The 20669-nt window shown below is 32.4% G+C and overlaps 1 protein-coding gene across 2 annotated transcripts; it reads left to right on the forward strand.

The window, feature by feature from the left end:
• The first annotated feature begins 8510 nt into the window (after positions 1-8510).
• Positions 8511-20669, forward strand: LOC107889684 (uncharacterized). 2 transcript variants are annotated; one of them, XM_016814209.2, is made up of 9 exons: positions 8511-8810; positions 8913-8964; positions 9906-9979; positions 10495-10596; positions 11016-11159; positions 12673-12724; positions 13023-13096; positions 13687-13776; positions 20347-20669. In XM_016814209.2, the coding sequence occupies exons 1-9, from the start codon at positions 8683-8685 to the stop codon at positions 20372-20374; spliced, it is 744 nt and encodes a 247-aa protein (XP_016669698.1). In that variant the 5' UTR covers positions 8511-8682; the 3' UTR covers positions 20375-20669. The 2 variants fall into 2 exon arrangements, with proteins under 2 accessions (XP_016669698.1, XP_016669721.1); XM_016814232.2 differs by having other exon boundaries at positions 8569-8810; positions 20352-20669.

Raw genomic sequence — 20669 nt, forward strand, 5'->3', positions numbered from 1 at the left:
ATTTATTGTCCCGACTGACTTTATTTGTGTTTATTGTCCTAGTAGACTATCTTTGTTCTGTGTTAATAGTCCCACCAGACTATTTCTGTTCTATGTTTACTGTAACACCCCTAGCTTGTATTCGTTATCGGATTAGGGCTATAGAGCATTACTGAGAAATAACATCATCCGACGAACATTTATTTATCATAATCAAATCACAACATAAATCATAGCAATAATATCCAAACTCATGCATATAGTCCCTTTTACGAGCCATCGAGGCCTTAAAAAGACATTAGAAATGAATCGAGACTAAATCAGAAACATATGGGATTTTTCAGAAAAAGATACTTTTTTTTCAAACTGTAGGGGTCACATGGTCATGTGGCTAGGCCGTGTGACTCACATGGCTGAGAGACATGCTCGTGTCTCTGGCCGTGTGGACATTCAAAGTAGGGACACACGGTTGTGTCCGAGCTCGTGTAACTCACTAACTTGGGTAACACGGCCAAGCCACTCACCCGTGTGCTAGGCTGTGTACCCTATGAAATGGCCTCACGCGCCCATGTGCCAAGTCGTGTGCTAGGTCGTGTAACATCCTGACTTGAAATCCTTAGTAAGCTATAGGGGACACACGGTCGTGTCTCCTGGCTGTGTGTCACACATGGTTGAGACACACGCCCGTGTCTCTGGCCGTGTGGACAAGAATTAGGCTACTTTCAAGCCAATTCTTTCACCCAAAATGTGCACACTTGTGCAACTTAAATATACCTAATTCAAGCTTCAAAAGTGTACTTAAAATGTGTATAATCAAGCTAAAACCACATGATACCAATTCATACAACCAATATGCCCTAAGGCACCTCAATTTACATGTCGTTAAGCATATTCAAACACAAATATAATCTAGTCATTATCAACTTAGCATTTGCAACCTAAATTCCATATCATTTCATACTACATTTGCCACATTCAAACATACCCAAATGGGCATTCATTACATGTATTCAATTGATCAATCCAACACATACCACTCAAGTACCAAAATGTCAAATTATCAACCATCATAAGACTATATATATATACAAGCCAACATGACAACTAAATTCATTATCCAAAATACCATATTTACAAGCCAAACATAATGGCTATTTCATCAAGCATAGACACCTATACATGTCATTATAACCATGAGTCAAAATCATCAAAATCTACTGATAATGCCGATGGATAGTGTGATAAATCTCCAATGACTTTTCAACCCAAACAAGCTTCTAATTAAATACAAAACATAGAAAATGAACACAAAGTAAGCATGTTATGCTTAGTAAGCTCGTAACATATAATCTATACTTGTCAACACAATACACAATCTTAAAATACATATGTACCAATCCAACATGAGAAATAAATTATTCATAAGCTTAAATCATATGAATTCATACTTTTCATTGTCATGAAAACACATATTTCCTACCTTCCATAGTAATAAAGTAAATTGCATCGAAAACTCTTACCGAAGTACACACGAAGTAAAATCACGATGGTTGTTACCACCATTTTTCATAGTTTGATAGTCGAAGCTATCCCTTTCCATATTTTGATAGCTGAAGCCATCCCTTTTCATAATTTGATAGTCGAAGCTATTCCTTTTCATAATTCGATAGCTGAAGCCATCCCTTTTCATGATTTGATAGTCGAGTCATCCCTTTTCATAATTCGATGGTCATCACCATCCCTTTTCATAATTTGATAGCCGAAGCTATCCCTTTCCATATTTTGATAGCCAAAGCCACTCCTTTTCATTGGTTGATAACCGTCGATACGCCGTTCTATTTTTCCATCGAGACACAATTTGATATTATAAAACAATAGCATTTATAACATAATTTAAAATGCTATTTAAACATACAAACTTACCTCGATGATAAAATGTAGAAATGGAATCGGTTAATCCGAAGCTTTCTCTTTACCTCGATCTAGAGTCGTACGAGGTCTATCTTGATCTAAATGAATAAATTCAATCAATTTAATAACCATTATATTCAATTCAATCCAAATTCACATTTTTGCAAAATTACCTTTTTCTCCCTAATGTTTTAATTTTTTTACAATTTAGTCCTTAAGCTCATAAAATAAAATTCATGCAATTTCACCCCTACCCAAGCCTAGCCAAATTTCATACAAACTCATAGCAGCCCACAAATTTCATTATTTCACAAATTACACCATGAATATTTCATATTTTTTAGTTTAACCCCAAAATGACAATTTCATCAAAATCACTTTACATAAATTGTTTAACTAACAAAAACCATTTATTTTCTTCCATCAAACATCATAAGCAATACATATACAGTCATGGTAAAACCCTAAAAATTTAAAAAATTTTCAAATTAATCCCCGGGCTAGCTAGATTAAGCTACAACGACTCCAAAAGCATAAAAATAATTAAAAACGGAACAAAAATGCACTGACATGCATAGAAGGACTATGGCCGAACCTTGAAAGGTCTTTAATGACTTCCTTCGGTGCTAATTTCAATTGAAGAAGAAAGAAAGAAAGATGATATATTTCTTTTACTTATTTTATTATATGATATTTTCTTAATTTACCAAATTAACCTTAAGTAATAACCTTTAAAACCATTAAAAAGATGTCCATCTTTGTCCACTAATTATATTAATGGTCTAATTACATTTAAGGCCACTCATATTCCAATTTCATAAAAATTTGACACATTTTACTTAAAGAACTCAAATTGTTTACTTTTTGCAATTTAGTCCTTTTTATCAAATTAAGCATGCAAATGATAAAATTTCTTAACGAAATTTTTATACGACACTAATAATATGTTGTAGACATTAAAATAATAAAATAAATATTTTCACGTCATATTTGTGGTCCCAAAACCACTGTTCTAATTTCATTAAAAATGGGCTATTACATTTACTATCCCAACAGACTTAACCCGTGTTTACTATCTCGTCGAACTTAATCTGTGTTTACTTTCCCAGTGGACTATCTCTGTGGATGCCATGGAGTCTTTCATCCATGGTCTTACATCTATTTTCCATCCTAGTGTACTATCATATGATGTCGTGGAGTCTTTCATCCATGGTCTTACTCATTATACTTGATTGCCATAGCATCTTTCATCTATAGTATTACACCATATATTTATACCTTACAAACCAAGTATAGTTATTCATCACCTTTTTACTTAAAATTATTGTTAAAACCAAGTAATTGTTTAATAAATTAATAAAATATGTGAAAATATGAAATTAGGACATAGAAATTATTAAAATGTGATATTATGTTTTATTATATAGTTTTCATGCATAAAATGGCTTATTTTATATTAATTTAAGCATATTATATTTTTAAGCTATGAAGTCGGCCATGCATGATTAAATTAAATATAATGTTATATTTTAATAATTCGTTTTAAATATTTCATTAATAAAATTGGGTTTAATTAATTAAGTAAATTGATTAATTAAAGTGGTTAAATTAATTCATTTGGTCCTCTAAACTATCTGCTATTTTTGACAGGTCTGAGAGTTTTCTTCTAATTGCAAAACCGTCCAAAGTGGGGACCAAGTCAACCCAATTTTTGGCTGCACATGGCGGATTATAAACCAATTTTTGGTTTAATTATAAAAGGCCCTTGAAGAGTTGAAGAAATTAGAGATTTACCTGAAGATTTGTAGGAGACCGAGTCTTAGTTCTGAGTTGTTGTGGCATTCAAATTGACCAAAAATTAAGGAAAAATCAGCCACATTTCCTCAACTCATGGCCAGCCACTCTTGGAGGAGGTTTCAAAAGATGGACACTCATAATTTTAGCAAACTAGCTCCTTTGCCTCACCTATAAATAAGAGCTCATTTCTCACTTCATCCCTCATCCCTCTCATCTTTCATCCTCTCTCTCAACTCTCTTAGCTCTCACGCCTATCATCATCCTTGCAAAAGGATTTTAGCAAATTAGCCTCTTAAAGAGCCCTTGGTTGGCCACCTTGGAGAACCATCAGCAAAGGAGCAACGCAAAGAATCGAATGAGCCTCGTCAGTCAGAATCTTGGGTGACAGCCACTCTGAATTGGGTTTAATCTTTCTTTTCTTTAATTTAATATAAAGATGTTTTCTATGTGTTCTTTGTTCTTGTTTACAACAATGATAGCTTAATTTTATTTAAGCTAGGATGATTATTTTGATTAAATAATATTTATTTGATTCATGCTTATAATGTTTGTGCCTCAATCGATCATGTTTTCAATTAAAATGAAGTCTATATTTCGTTCATACGTGATTGAAATGCATCTAAATTAGCTGAGCGATCCTAACCAGACGATGGCTAATGGACACATAATTAAAATGTGCATGCGCAATTTAGATCCTAACCCGATTAAATTGTAGGTTCCATAACAACCCTAACCAAGCTCTGTTATCTGCATAGTTTTTAGATTTGTGTGATTAAATTGTTTCAAACCTAACACGTCCCTGTTACCTCACACAAATGCTAAGAAAACCTTAGTAAATAAGGATCAGTAAAATGCGTATTTACTAAGTAAAGGATTCTGAAAGAACCTAATTTGGTTTCCAAACTCATGAAAGATTGAGTTGTCATGGAATGTTTTTCTGAATATTATTAAGCATGATGATAATAAATTAAGTTTAATTAAAGTAATTTTCCTAGTTTATTTATGTTATAATTGTTGCAAATTGTGTTAAATTTTGCTAAAATCTATTTCATTCATAAAGTCTACATATTGGGATAATTTACATTAGGAATCATTGCATCTAGTTTATACCACTTCTCAACTATATTTTGTTTTTATTTTTCAAATTGTTAATATAATTTTACAAATTAAGTGACTTAGCACAAATACAATCCCTGTGGAGACGATAACTCGATAATTACTTATTACTTGGTAATGATTGTGTACACTTGCACAAACCTGAGCGTTATAGGGTTCCATTCTAATCGAACCAGAATTGGATCTTAACCATGTCCAATTCAGTTTCTAACATCCTGTTTCTTTCAATATAGGCTATCAACTTGCGATCTCTTTCAATTTAGTCCTCCAATTATTTCAAACTTCTGAGTTAATTGAGACCCGAGTGTTATAGTAAGTAAAAGCCTGAGTTCAAATAGATAATGAACCAAAAGCTATTGCATTGGGTGTACTACTTTTGTAGTATGTAGCATTTAAAATAGTGGAATCCATAGCTCGAGACATAGGTAAATGCCATTATATCACTTGCATTACATGGTTGATGAAAAGTAAACGTGGCCACCGGTTGTTCGTCTTTGTGATGAATGACTTGATTGCTATTTGATAGTAAATGACTTTTCATGAAGATGTAATGGTTACCATGAGATAAAATAGGATAATATTGGGAGAACGGATATTATCCTAAAGAGATTAAGAATATCATATGAGGGTAACACACTTATGATAAGGTCATTGGACGAGCATTGATCGAGTTGCATTTGTAATGGTATGTCGTTGGAGACAACTTAGTCACGATACTATAGTGGAATGAATTTATTTCTCAATGAGTTTGTAATAATAGGTGAAAAGATGGAATTTAATTATAAATGATTTGAGCCTTAATTGCATATGTCCAATCGGTCCTTCGCTAGCTCATTAAAACTAGAAATGAATTGCATGTTGAATCAAATGAACATAAATGAATTGAAATGGTGAAAATGGAGAAATGAGAAATATTTGAAAATGATGATGGTTTTCTCAAAAATGAAATTGGAGAAATAGAATAATTTGGAAATGAATGTGATTTTCTCCAAAATGAAAATGACCTAAAAAATAAATTTATGTTTTTCGAATTAAATGAAATTCAAAAATGGAAATAAATCATTTAATTATAGTAAACCATTGAATGCAAAAATATTAAATATATTTTCTCATAGATTCTTTTACGGTAAAGTCGTCATGATTTTAATAGAATTAGAACTAGGTTGAGAAAGTGATTTAATTGGAAATATATTGAAGTTTATTTTCTCATAGATTCTTTTACGGTAAAGTCGTCACCATTTTTCCTTTCTACTTTCCATTTTCGATTTCCCTCTTGGAAAAAAGCCTTTAACCACTTTGGGTAGCAGCATTCAAGTGCTTACAGAAGCCGTGGAACAACAGAACGGCCGGAGAAGGAGAGGAGCAAGCTAGTCTGGCTTCGGAGAAACACTAGATTTGATTCTAGTTTCCTATTAGTTAACTTTTCTTGTTTTTGTTATGAACATGTCTATGAATATGTGTTATGTTGTTATTCTAAAGTTAATTAACATGGCTTGAATTTAATTCGTGTTAAGTTGATTGCATTTCGTCTACTTAAGTTATTAAAATCATGTTTGTGTTGTTATAGGTCTTGGTAAATTGTTTGATTAAGTAAAACCATGATTATGTTATACTTGTATTATAATTGTAAGGTAACTAATGAATTAATTATTAATCGTATTGAAATTGTAATTAATTGACACAATACTTAATCAATGCATGTTTAATCTTCTAAGGTAGCTGAGGGTTAAATTAGCAACAGTATTAAACGATACATTAGTCTTGCATAACTTGCAAGATTATTTTGATTAAACTGTTTCAATGTAGGAGTATATTGTTACTTCACTTAATCTTTTACTTGCTTATTAAATTTGATTAATTGTTTGAATTGGCATAGTAATATATTCAAGAGATTAGTTAATTTTGTAAGTCTGTATGTGCTATAGTTAACAAATTACCAAGTTGCCATGAATTTATTTGTAACAACATGAACATTGTTTTAGTAATATTAAGTTAAGAAATGTAATTGATCTAACACAATTATGTCATATTGATTAAACTTGTTTTTCAGAAATTGTGCTTTGAAATTTTTACCTTTTAATTTTCTTAGTTAACTTAGTTAAAATCTAGTTTTATTAAACCCTTTTTCAAAACAAACGATTTTCATTCACCAAAGTGTTTTTAATTGCATTTCATAAATATTTTCTTATACAGCCCCTTTGGGTACGATAACTTGACATTTACTTGTCACTTTATTACTTGTTGCGATTGTGTACATTTGCACATTTCCATTGTTCCAGTAACCAATAACCAATTAAAGACCTTAGAACAATAAGCCTAAACAACACTCTTAATAAAAAAAAACAATACAACACAATAACTTGCAGCAGACTGCACTTATGCTTCTGGTTAACTAGATTTAAGATATAGGATGAGTGAGATCGGATGCACTCATATAGAAGAGAATCAAAGAAAACCTTAATGTAAATGAGTGACAAAATAGAAAATATAGCAACCCATAAGTGGTACACAAAAGGGCAACACACCACCACAAACGGCGACAACAATAGGGTTGATTTGAGGCAACATAAAAATGGATTTTTGGCAACAAAGATGATGATTTTTAGAGGTTGGAAACAATAGTAAAATGGCTATAAAAACAAAAACAAAATTGACAAAAAAAAAGAGATTGAAAAGGGAACAAATTAGTACCACCACGAGTGGAGAAGAAGGGGCGACAATAAAGGTTTAATAGCATCAAGGAGAAGCTGATTTAGGCGGCACAAATGAGGATTTTAGGGCAGCAAAGGGTTGATTTAGTGATTAAAATAACATTAATAAGGTTGAAAAAATGGCAACAAAATAATAGGGCAAAGCGGCGACACATTAATGGTGAAAAACACATGTTTGGGATGATACAAGGAAGAAGAAAGAAGAGAGAAGAAAGAAGAAAAATTGAGAAAGAATGAGAGAGGGAGAGGAAAGGAACAACAAGGGAGAAAAATAAAAGTGAAAAGCTGATTTCTCTATTAAAAATTTGTATTTAAATCTAGGGTTAGACACTAGGTTGGAGGGCACACTAAAGGAGTGGGAGCAAAAATAGCAAAATTAATTTATTCACCCAGGAAGAGATTCAAATTTGAGTTTTTAAACCAATTTCACTATCTCCTTACTTTCCCTTAACCATTAAGCCAATAACTCAATCTTGAAATAATTTTACGAACTTTAAACTAAAAATATGAGATGTTACATTTTTTATGTATGACAAATTCACTTTCAAAGTTACCAGGATTGTATCTACACACTCAGTGTTTGAATTAGAAAATATAAGATCAACAAGTAGTTAGATGTAATGGTAAGATACATTGCACTCTCAAAGGGAGGATTTAAGTTCGAACCTTAGAGATAATATTATTAGAGGAACAATCATGAACCCCAAACATAAACCGTAAAACGGACATGAAAAATATAAAAAATATCGAAGAAAATAACTAAATTAAATTTTACCACGGCAATTGCAAGCCTCAAAAGTCTAAACATCACACCAATTCAAAATTGCAATAAATTGAAATTAATCTTCTTACTGCTTAAAGTATATTATATCACCAAGAAATTAAAATAAATATTTGGAATTTAAAATATATTTATTTTAATGTTTAAATCGACTTTTTTGTTAGTAAAAATTATAGGTGAGACTTATTTAACTAAAAAATAGTTCAAGGACTTGAGCAATAGTATAAGATTTTTTTAAAATATATTAGAAAAAAACAAGAATTTCGAAGGAAGTTGAATGGCGGCTTTGGCAATGACGTGGTCTCATCCCCCCCACATTTTCTCGTGTACATTTATAAATATGCAAAATTTCCTGCCAATTTGATTTTGGTGAGAAAGCAAGTAGCAATGGCGAGTTCTCTGCTAGTGAATGGCTTAAAAGCTCTCTTCTTAGTTCTGTGGTGCTTGATGGTAACCACTCTCATTTACACCATCTCCATTGATGGCCTCCCTTTCCGCTGGGAAATTCTTACTCGGTACTCTCTCTTTCTCTCAGTTCTATTTTTTCTTTAAATTAGGTTATGATTATCTTGAATGTTGAATGGTTTCTTTTTGATGTATTGACGATGATCTTTTAGGTGGATGGCTGCAACGCTGGTTGATTTCTACATTAATGTTGTACCTTTCGCGGTATGTTCTCACTGTACTCCAATTTGAAGTTTCTTATCAAGGATTTAACCTTAAGTTTGTTAGATATCCACTTGTAAAACTAAATTAGTTATTTAGATTTATTTAATCTGACTGCAGTATTTTCCATGGTTAGATCATGCACTTACTAATAAAATAGTGGTCTTGTTAAGATATAATCGTATGAAAAGCTATGAACGGTAAAAAAAAGGTTTTGTTTTACATTATTGTGGTATAGCCACTCTGTGGGCGGATAAAATAAAAAGGTCATGTTTTGAAAAAATGTGGGTAGTATGTATGGAAAAAGTAAAATTGTGGGAAGCTTAAATAATAGAAAAGAGACATAATTGTTTAAAAATAAGAGACATAATTATCCTTAAAATTCACATGTGCCCTTTATGTTTTTTTGTCCTTTTGAAATACCAACTAAGAACGTGAAGTTAAACTCCACAATCGTTGTACCTGAATCTTGTAAATACATCTAAATATTTATGTGTCTATTTACATGTATATGCTTTTGAGACTCAGGTTTTTTAACTACAAAGATATTTATGGTTATACTTACATTTTGTCCTTTTGATGTGGGAATGATCAATTGTAAGATAAGGGTAGTCAACCGTTGTTTACTATTGGTGAAACTTTGAAGGAGAGATTAATGGGAACTAGTAGTTTAGAATTTTGTCATATCATCATCCACTGATATATGCACCCCAGAACCCTGTGATGTCTGAGGATTCTGCAAGTCATATTTTCTAAGAGATGATTTCCTTGATGCTTTTAGACTTGTGTGTTACTGTATTTTAAATATATGGTTTATATTAGCTGTAAGCTAATACTTTTGTTGGTATGGGGGAAGAAGAGTGATGATACTCTCGTTCTTGAATAGGTGGGAGACTTTTTATTTATTTATTAATTTCTATCTGAGATTTGTTTTAATGCATCAGGTTTGGGTTTCCTACAAGGAATCAAGTTTGATTGCTGCAACACTTTGGGTAATTCTGCTTGTATGTCTTGGAAGGTATGTTTGATATCTCTATCTGAAAATTACACTGCAGTATGGTTCATGCGTAATTTCATGAAACTGGTTAACACAAACTTCCTTTAGTTGTTTCAAAAGTAACCTGTTGTTGATATCATATGCATTCTAACATCATTTTTGCAGTTTAAGCTAGAAAGGCAATGAAGAGAAATGTTGAATAAAGTTAAGAAAAAATGATTCAAGGGAATCCATCAAATGAATATTGAAGGAGAAGTGAAGAACAATGAATTTAATTGCTTATTTGGTCTTAATCCTACCAGTGTAGGTTTAAGTTAAAGAAATAAAGCTTCTAAGTATTACTATCTTGAAAATAATAATGTCTTTCCACTGATATATTGGAATTTGGAAGTAGTTATTCAATGATCCTTATCATAGTTTATTTCTTCCCTTGGTCTATTGATTAATTGATGCAATCTGCCATATTAGATTTCTCAACCAGTCCAATGATTTACGTTTCACAAATTTATTTTTATACCTTTTTCTCTTTTTCCCAGTATTACAACATCTGGCTACCTTTTTATTCAATTCCTCAACTTGTCTGCTCAAGAATCTCTGGAAGATCCCATTTATCATGTTCTATTGAACCAAGCGAACAAGTAAGAATCCCAAACTCTGGGTATAATATTAGATAATTATCTGTCAAGTCTCCTATAACATGTTAACATGCCATTTGCAATTAGTCTCATGTTATATTAACCTTTTCAGAATACTGATCTAGTGATCTCTACTAGGTAACAAAGGATAGTTCTATTCCTAGATTGATATATTTTAAAAACTGATATGGATGTGATGATATGATGTTTTATGGTTTTATCAAATTGCATAAATTTCAGCACCCTTGGTCAACTCATCAGATTTTACATAATGTCAATATTCATGTGATGGCTTCAAGCTCAGTGAATAGGAATGTCACATCACTGCCACGGCGCATGGAATATCTTTTTTGATTAATAACGACACTTTCTAGTTGCTTGAGGAATAGAATAACTCATTTTTCAAAATTCTCTTTGTCTAGGGATGGTACAAAACCTAAAGGGAAACATTCCTCTGTTGCGATTGCAAGAATACTCTTTAGCGTTTTGGGTTGCTTGATGCTGGGAATTTTGATCTACACTCTCTTAACTGATGGTTCACCATTCCGCAAAGAGCTGCTAACTCCGTGAGTTTTTTTCATCCCCTTTTTGCCAAACATTTCTGCTCCTTGCAGTTTGGAGTAATTTATCAGTGAATGTGATTCTTTTGAAGAAAATTCAGTCATATTCATACCACAGACTAGACAATAAAGTTCTTACTTCTGCTTTGAGTGGATGCTATATTCTTTGTCTTGCAGCACCATCTTTTAAAATTGATTTCTTGAATAGTATGACTATTTGATACATATAATGGCTGATTAATGAATCAATGCCTATTTCCTTTGCTTATCTTCTTTTTGGATATAATTAATAGCAATTTCAACTCTCTAGCTTATAATTAATAGCAATTATGGAGAGACTCAGTGTGAATATGCTTCTGATATGATTGCGAGTCAACTCCAGCCTAGCATATGGTATTCAATTGTGATCATTATGCATTCTATCATGCCGCATTCTCCTTTTTGATGTAGCAAGTTGATTTGCTGCAATATTTCCTACTGTGAATATCAAGGGAGATGTGTTAAACTATTTATCCCATGTATTGACCTAGGCTTCACCTGCAGCTTTTACTCCCTTGTCTTTCCACATATCACCAATTAGTTTGATATTTGATATTTGATAATTGATACCTTAAAACTTCTAAGGCATGCACTGAACTCACCCTTTGCATACTTTCATTCTTTGGTCATGATGGCTTGGAAAACAGTATTTTGACATCAGGCTGGTGCTATTTAAAGGATTCAAAACTAGATTATATCCTTGAATCTGGTGTCACTCTTCGCTACATTGCTGTAAGTTGAAACCAAAATTTGTAATTAGAGATATAAATGCTGTTTATAGTTTTCCAACATAAACATAGAAGAGATAGCCTAATAATGTTTCCTTAAGACTGGTTTCAATAGGAAACCTTCTTTTTTCTGTTGATGAAATCAAGTAAAAGAATTTACAAACTTTCTTTCTTCTTGTCTGTTTTAAAAGAGAAAAGGGGTGAAAAGAGTGTGTGTGGGTGGGGGGGTGGGGTGGGGGTTGGCGGCTCTGGATAGGCTTCCTGTTCATATAGAATAAATGATGTTTGATCACTTGTTAGCCTTGTTTCTGCAACTAATTAATTAATTATTGTCTTTAAAATTCATTTATTGGCTAATGACAAGTATGAAGCTCGAAGGCAGGTATAAGAAAAATATCGTTCATAACTATTCTTGGTGCTGATTATTATCTCTCCAAGGTATTCATGGAAGACTGGATGAGAACATTATGTGGAAAGACTTGACATTCCTTGTTTAATGTTTCAGAAACTAAAACGGGAAAAATCCGGCATTGTCTGTTTCCACTGTTGCTATATCATAAGCATTAATAATTCTAGTTGGTCTTTAACTTCTAAACAGATGGATAAATGCCTTATCGCTGACATGAAGCACTAAATGTGCATACGGTGTATGTTATGTGCAAGATGACTTCATCTGTGCATTGCAATTGCTTTTCACTCTATGAATTCCTCATCTTTCTGGAAAGCCTAACAAATTGCTAAATTGTTTGCAGGTGGATGACAGCTACACTGATTGATTTCTGTATAAACGTTGTTGCTCTGTCGGTAAGTTCGAAATTCTAATGCATGATCATACATCTTTGCAGTTGACTTCTTATTGGTGCTAGATTAAACATCAGATTGCAGTCATTTCTGTAATACATAACCGAAAAACTTATTTTCATTAATTTTTGTTGAGGGAAAATATGTAACTGAGGTGTGAGAACGACCGTATTGTTGTCCACTATTTCAGCTTCATGTTTGCTTTTCTGAGAATGAACAACAAATCTGACTGAGGATATTTGTGTTTTTAGTCTTGGAGCCTGTCTCAAATGTTAATTTTCTGTTGGCAAATACATTCCAGGTTTGGGTTGCCTACAAAGAATCAAATTGGACTACTGCATTTTTCTGGATTGTCCTACTTATAAGTTTTGGCAGGTATACTTTCTTTTCTTTCCCCCCTTTTACACTCTAAAACTGAAATAAGGCTTTTATGGTTCCCTATAATTGAAGCAATTGTTTTACTATTTTAACATAGGAATTTCAAAAGGTAAAAAAAGAAGGGACGAATATCAAGATTTTTGGAATGTGGCATTTAAATGTATTTATTTTTCTTTTATTTACATTTTTCTTTTCATGTTTTAGCTTTTAAATTGTTATAGCTGTCAAAAGTTCATTTAAAAATTATATTCTACAAATCAGTAAACAAATGGTAGTCAAAAGTATTTTACATCAAAACTTTACGACTCAAATGAGGTTCATGTTATGGAAAAGAAAATTATTTAAGAAAAAATGGAAACCAAACCCATGATTTGGGTTGTTATGAATACAAGTGTAGCAATCACATGAAAAAGGTAACTATTAAGTGAAGTTTTGAGATAAAATTTTATATTCCTCTGCATGCTCTCATATTATCATCATAGAGTGCTAGCTAGTTATTTTGCAGCAGCATCTTCCCAATTTATACTGATATTTCTCTGTTGGGTTTTAGCCAAAGGTATTAAGATTTCCTTTTTCCAACTTTTCAGCATTACCACATGTGCCTACATTGTCAAAGAACTCTTTAAGCTCGCTTGGCAAGATCCTCTCTACCTTATTTTGATAAGAAAAGACAACAGGCAAGTACATGAAGCTACTTTATAGCTGTAAGTCTAATATTCTGGTTTCAAAAATAAAAATTTCAGTTTTCCTGTGGAATTTACTTTCTTGACGACGACCATCTAAGTCAAACAACTACTTTATGTTTAAATTCTGCTTCTAGTTTTGATAAGGTTATGATTTGGCATTATAGGCTTGAACATCCTAATTTTTACTATTTAAGATATATGTTACTTGATCTATTTAAAATTAAAAGTCCTTCATATCACTGTGAATTTTGTGAATTGGCTAAACATCATCGGTCATTCTTCCCACCTCAAAAATATAAAGCTTCCAAACCTTTTTCGTTAATTCATAGTGATGTTTGGGGACCTTTAAGAGTCTCAACTTTTTAAGGAAAACGTTGGTTTGTCACATTTATTGATGATCATACTCGTATTTGTTGGGTTTTTTATTAAAAGATAAGTCTGAAGTTAAAAATATGTTTCAATCTTTTTATGCCATGGTGAAAACACAATTTGGTGTGAGAATAGAATTATTTCAGAGTGACAATGGTGGGGAACTTTTTAATGACCAATTAGGTGTTTTCTTAACCAAACATGGTAGAGTCCATCAAAACTCTTGTACAAATACACCACAACAAAATGGGGTTGCAGAAAGAAAAAATTGACATCTTTTGGAAGTAACTAGAGTCTAGATGTTCACTAGTCAGGTACCACATTATCTTTGGGGCGAAGTCTTGTTAATAGCTACATATCTTATGAATAGAATGTTTAGTAAAACTCTAAACTATAGAACTCCTTTCCGTCTCTTTAAAGATAACTTTCCTAACTCTAAATTGATCACAGATTTATCCTTTCGAGTTTTTGGGTGTAGTGTTTTTGTTCATCTTCACAACCAAGGTAAACTAAATTCTAGAGCAAAAAAATGCGTCTTTGTTGGCTATGCTTCTAATAAAAATGGTTACAAATGTTACGTTCCAATTGATAGGAAAATTATTGTTACCATGGATGTCACATTTGTTGAAACGTAATCTTACTTTGATTCTAATCTTCAGGGAGAGAATTATAATAAAGAAGATTCTATAATTGATCAAGAAAACATTAGGAATATACAACATAGGGATTCTAATAATGGAGAAAGTGAATTTATGATTAACACAGAAATTAATGATGCTAATGTTGTTAATGAAAAGGAGTATGAAGGTGTAGAGTCTGATCATGAGAATAAAGAATAAACAAATGAGTTAATTGTTTACTCAAGAAGAAATCGAAATCAAGAAAGTGAATCCACCAGATTCATCACCAAGAATCCGACCCACAAGATCTTGTCAAAAGTCTAGGTAAAGCTCATAATCCAACCAATGAATTTTTTGATTTAGATATTCCAATTGCTAAAAGAAAAGGTATTAGAAATGTTGTCAAATATCTCATGTCTAACTTTGTGCCATATAAAGCCTTATCTTCGACATTCTCAACTTTTGTTTCGTGTTTCGATACTGTAAAAACACCCAAAAATGTGAAAAATACTTTACAAGTTTCTGAGTGGATGGAGGCTATTTTAGAGGAGATGTGCGCTATTGGAAAAACAGGTACATGGGAAACAGTAGAATTACCTATAGGGAAAAAACTGTGGGCTGTAAATGGGTGTTCACAACCAAATTCAAATTGGATAGATCTTTAGATGGATACAAAGCCCGACTGGTGGCTAAATGATACACTCAAACATATGGGATAGGTTATCTTGAAACATTTGCTCCAGCAGCCAAATTAAATTCTGTTAGAGTTTTTTTATCAATTGCTGTTAATCTTTATTGGTCCTTACAGCAGTTAGATGTGAAGAATGTTTTCCTAAATGAGAAACTTGAAGAAGAAGTTTACATGGATCCTTCTCCAGGTTTTGAAGAAAAATTTGGAACTCGAGTATGTAAGCTCAGGAAATCTTTGTATGGTCTAAGGCAGTCTCCTCGAGCTTAGTTTGAACGGTTTACTCAAGTTGTTAAAAAAAAAAGGTTACTCACAAGGGCAAATTGATAACACAATGTTCTATCGACACTTACAAAAAGGTAGAATAGCAGTTATTATAGTTTATGTCGATGATATCATTCTTACAAGAGATGATGTAGATGAAATAAGGCGTTTTAAGGAGCATCTAGCATTGGAGTTTGAGATCAAAAACTTGGGTCATTTGAAATATTTTCTTGGAATGGAAGTTGCTCGATCAAAGAAGGGTCTTGTAGTCTTTCAAAAAAAATATGTGATTGATCTTTTAAAAGTGGTTAGGATGAGTGGTTGCCGCCCAGCTAACACACCAATTGATCCAAATGTAAAATTCGGAAATAAAGGTCAATTAGTTGATAAATGACAGTATCAAAGATTAGTTGGTAAGTTAATTTACTTATCACATGCAAGGCTAGACATAGCTTTTGCAGTGAGCTTAGTGAGTCAATTTATGCACTCCCTAATGGAGGAACATGAAGTAGTGTTTCGGATTTTGGGATACTTGAAGAGTTCACTTGAAAAGGGCTTATTCTTCAAGAAATCTAAACAAAGAGGGATTGAAACTTATACAGATGCAAACTGGGCAGGCTCAATAACAGACAAAAGATCTACATTAGGATACTGTACATTTGTTTGGGGAAACCTTGTGACTTGGCGAAGCGAAAAACAAAATGTTGTAGTAAGAAGTAGTGTAGAGGCTGAGTTTAGATCAATGGCTCAAGAAATTTGTGAAATGATGTGGTTAAAAACAATTATGGAAGAGTTGAGGAAACCAATAACTTCGCCAATGAAGTTGTACTGTGATAGCAAAACTACCATTAGTATTGCTCACAACCCAGTCCAGCATGACAAAACTAAACATGTTGAGGTTTATAAACACTTTATCAAGGAGAAGATTGAAGAATGCCAAGTGTGCATGCTGTTTGTTCCTTCTAAACAACAGATTGCTGACATATTTACCAAAGGGCTCTCTAAGACAAGCTTTGATTTTCTTGTAAGCGAGTTGGGAATGATTGATATACATGCAACAACTTGAGGAAGGGTGTTAAAATATGTGAAACCCATATATTTTGGGATATATTTTAAAGTTATTTAGGTAGATAAATCTTTAGAGATATTTTAGAAATATTTTATTTTATCTTTTAGTAGTTTATTAGAATAAGTGAATTAATTTCCTTTATCTTTTAGTAGTTTATTAGAATAAGGGAATTTATTTTCCCAATTAGGTTATGACTCTTTTTTCTATTTAAATTCAGTTGTTTAGTTAAGAAAGACAGAACAATTTTATTAAATACTCTCTTGAAAATTTTCACAAACATTATCAAAATAGCCTTGCAGCTTGAACTTCTTAACTTTGCTAAAATTGATTCCATATTGACGTGTACCCTTCAAATATCTTAATACCTTCTTTGCAGCAATCATGTTAATTTTAACTTGCACAATGGAGAAATTTGGACAAAAAAATTATAGTGTACATGATGTTTGACCTAGTGGATGTGAGGTACACAAGACACCCAACAAGACTCCTATACACCTTTTCATCTGCAGGACCTGCCCATCCATTTTTTGAAAATTTTCTTTTTGATTCATTGAGTGCTCACCAAGACTCCTATTCATTGAGTACTCCTATATTTTTGGTTATGGCATATTGTTTTCCACCCAAGTTAGTAGTTCTAATTGGAACAAAAAGATAAATTTGAATCAATTGTAAAACTCTAATAGTAGACACATCATTAATAAGTTTGAAATAAATCCTTTTTTGCTTGTCTTTAACACATGCATCACAAACTTTATCAAAATCAATTTTAGGCAAGCCTTTTACTAAATCATTTTTAATCAATTTATGCAATATGTTCATACTAGCATGTCCTAGTTTTCTATGCCATAACCAATAAATATTTTCATTTTTAGCCATAAAACAAATGTTTGAAGCATTTAAATCATCTAAATGCACCATGTTGATGTTTCTTATTCTATGACTAACAAACATAATCTTATTAGAAACAATATTAATGACTTTACACCCATTTGACTAAGATATGATATTGAGACATTTATCACACAATTGACTTATACTTAAAAGATTATGCTTAAAACCGTTAATATATAAAAAATTTTCAATAAAAATTGAAGACTTTACCAATAGAGTCAATCTCTTCAATGAGTTCTTTGGAGTTGTCACCAAATGTAACTTCTCCACTTTTCGGCTTTAGTTCAATGAAATGACTCTTGTCACCGGTTATATCTTGAGCATCTACTATCGAGGTACCATGAGTTTCCACTTGTATTGTTCACCTTGAAGCAATGCTCCTTCCCCTACAAACATAGATTCAAGTTTTGATTTTTGGTACCCAAATTCTTTTGGGTTCATTAGCATTAGTTCCCAAAATCCTAGTCTCTTTGGGTATCCACTTAGAGAGGATACCCTTCCCTTGAGTAGTGCTAAGTCCTTTAGAGACCCACACAGTCCTAACAAGTTTTCCCTTTAAAATTGTTGTTGATTACTATCAATACTTTTATATTTCAAAATTACGGGGAAGAAAGGAGCAAGAAGTCTTAACATATTGCTAAAAAGAAAATTACATTAGCAAAGAAGTTAAATGCGAACATTTGCTCATTACGACTTGATGACTTCAAAGACCAACTTTGGTCCTAGTGTAACTCAACAGGTCTTGATGTTTTCTTTATGGATTGCTTTCTTTTGAGGTAAAAAGAGAAGGGAAATTTAGGTCTCGAGGCTTGTTACAGACAGGAACTAGCAGATGTTCTTTTAGAACCTTTACCTTTTAACACATTGTCTGATGCACGTTCAATAAATACTTGGCTGCGATCTCCTCAAACATTTAGGCTGAATGGAACGTGTCAGATAAAAGATTAGACGTCAAACTTGTGTTGTCTCTAAGTGTTACCTTATGTGGGTCAGTTCAAAACCGAAATTAATCATATTGAGAGCACACTGACCTGATCATCTGTTTTGTTCGAGCCTTTCAGACAATCGTTCATATGATTCTTTGATAGAAAAAAAAAAGAGAAAAAAGGGATGTTGCTGCCATTTTTTAAATGATTAAATATCACCGAAGTAATGTCTAATCCAATGATTCAAGGCAAAATAAAAGATCCTAGAACAAGGAAATACCCTTTTCAATTTTTTCAATAACTAGATTAAAATGAAGAATCGAAGTAGATTCTAAGCGAGACAAAGAAAGTAGGGGTTAGACCACTCAATAAAAGAATGCCTAAGGATATTTTTTTTTGAGCATTTTGAGAGTTTTTTGACTTGAGTTATGAGAGCACGAATGCTTTTTCTTTTTTTTTTTTTTGCGAAAAAGAAAGACGGGGTTAAATATCTAAATGATTTGCTGGTTTATGGATTTGACATTCTAATTCCATACATAGACATAACTTTTTATTAATCATTTTTTTTTCTCTTACAAACTTTGAGCTTATGTTGAAGAGTAAAGAGTTCAGGTTAAACCTCAGCTTTTCTAAATTCTTGTTCCACTTTGATGGTAATGAATAAAGAACCGAACCAGTTGAAAAGAGATTTAAATATGAAACATATTTATTTTAATATTGAATAAGGTATTAAATGTAGTAAATACTTGAAATGCATTTAATAGTATGCTCTTTAGAAACAAGATAATTGGGTTTTTTATGGTTTAATTGGCTTTAACTGTTAATTGAAAATCGATTTAATAAACCAAACAAGTTAATTTCTGATTCATTTACCAATCAGCCGCTCCTGTGTCTATTAGCTATTTGACTGGACACTAATGGATTCAACATGTTGAAACAGATTCTCTGCAAAGAATGGGTTAGGTTGTCAATATCTTACTATCCCTAGTCATGCTATATGGAGCCTTTTATACTGACTAACTCTTATGCATTGTGTGGAATTGAACTAAGTTGGAATTGTGTGGAAGATTATGAGGAAGTAACATGTTAATTTGGGTTAGGTTGAGAATTTGTTCTAGTTTGAGTCCTTAGAGACTAAAGATGCTAAAAAGTTTTCTTTTCTAGGGGAGAGCAGTTGCTTTGGTTCAAAAGATAAAACCGACTTAACGGACCTTTTCAGGCTTGTAACGAACTAGCTGACTGATTTTGGTGATAACTCGCATAACCAACCAATTTGGCTAGGTTGGCTATATATAGGTAATTGGGTTGACTTTGGGTTGAATATTTTTTATTTAAAAATAATGCATCTGTTATATGTTTGTTGATTCCGTCGGCTTGGTTATATATTTCATGAACTAAAAGCGAACTGACATGACCAAACCGACTAAACTAAGTCGGTTTAACCGACTTTTTGTCAGCCCTCGTCTTTCCTGACTGCATTTGATGCTTCCAACTATAAAATGTACAATAAAAAAGGGAAGTAAACATTGGGAAAGAAAGCAGAAATCCCAGTTAAGGACTTCAAATTCTTCTTAGCAGTAGATTTCTTTGTAGGTTTTTGGTAGTTATCCTGTTAATGCAAGTCAGTATACTCCTTAAATTAGATTGGTTTCCAAGTATGTATTTACATTTTTCTGTTATTTGGTTGTTTGTTTATGTATGAGAACATAAGAATTTTGCTATTTCTTTTGATAGGGCAGAACACAGGTATGAGAGCCTATAACGGTGAGTAGTGTAACAAAGAAGTTGATGTGGAGAAGATTTCGTGCTGGTTTAGTATGATTTTCAAACAGCCAACAAGGCATGGAAACTTGTTTTTCATTAGTTAAATATAGGTTGATATGTAGACATCAATCAACTCAGGTTTGCTGATATTTACAATTCAAATAAGCATTCTCAGATTTTAAACAACTTGGATGCACAAAATTATTCTGTTAATGATCTAGATGTGAAACATGTTTCAGTTTTTATTTGTTACTACATCATGCCCCTTGCTATGCTTGGGGAAATTCGAATCA

Source organism: Gossypium hirsutum, chromosome D06 (assembly GCF_007990345.1).
Source record: "Gossypium hirsutum isolate 1008001.06 chromosome D06, Gossypium_hirsutum_v2.1, whole genome shotgun sequence".
Taxonomy (NCBI): Eukaryota; Viridiplantae; Streptophyta; class Magnoliopsida; order Malvales; family Malvaceae; genus Gossypium; species Gossypium hirsutum.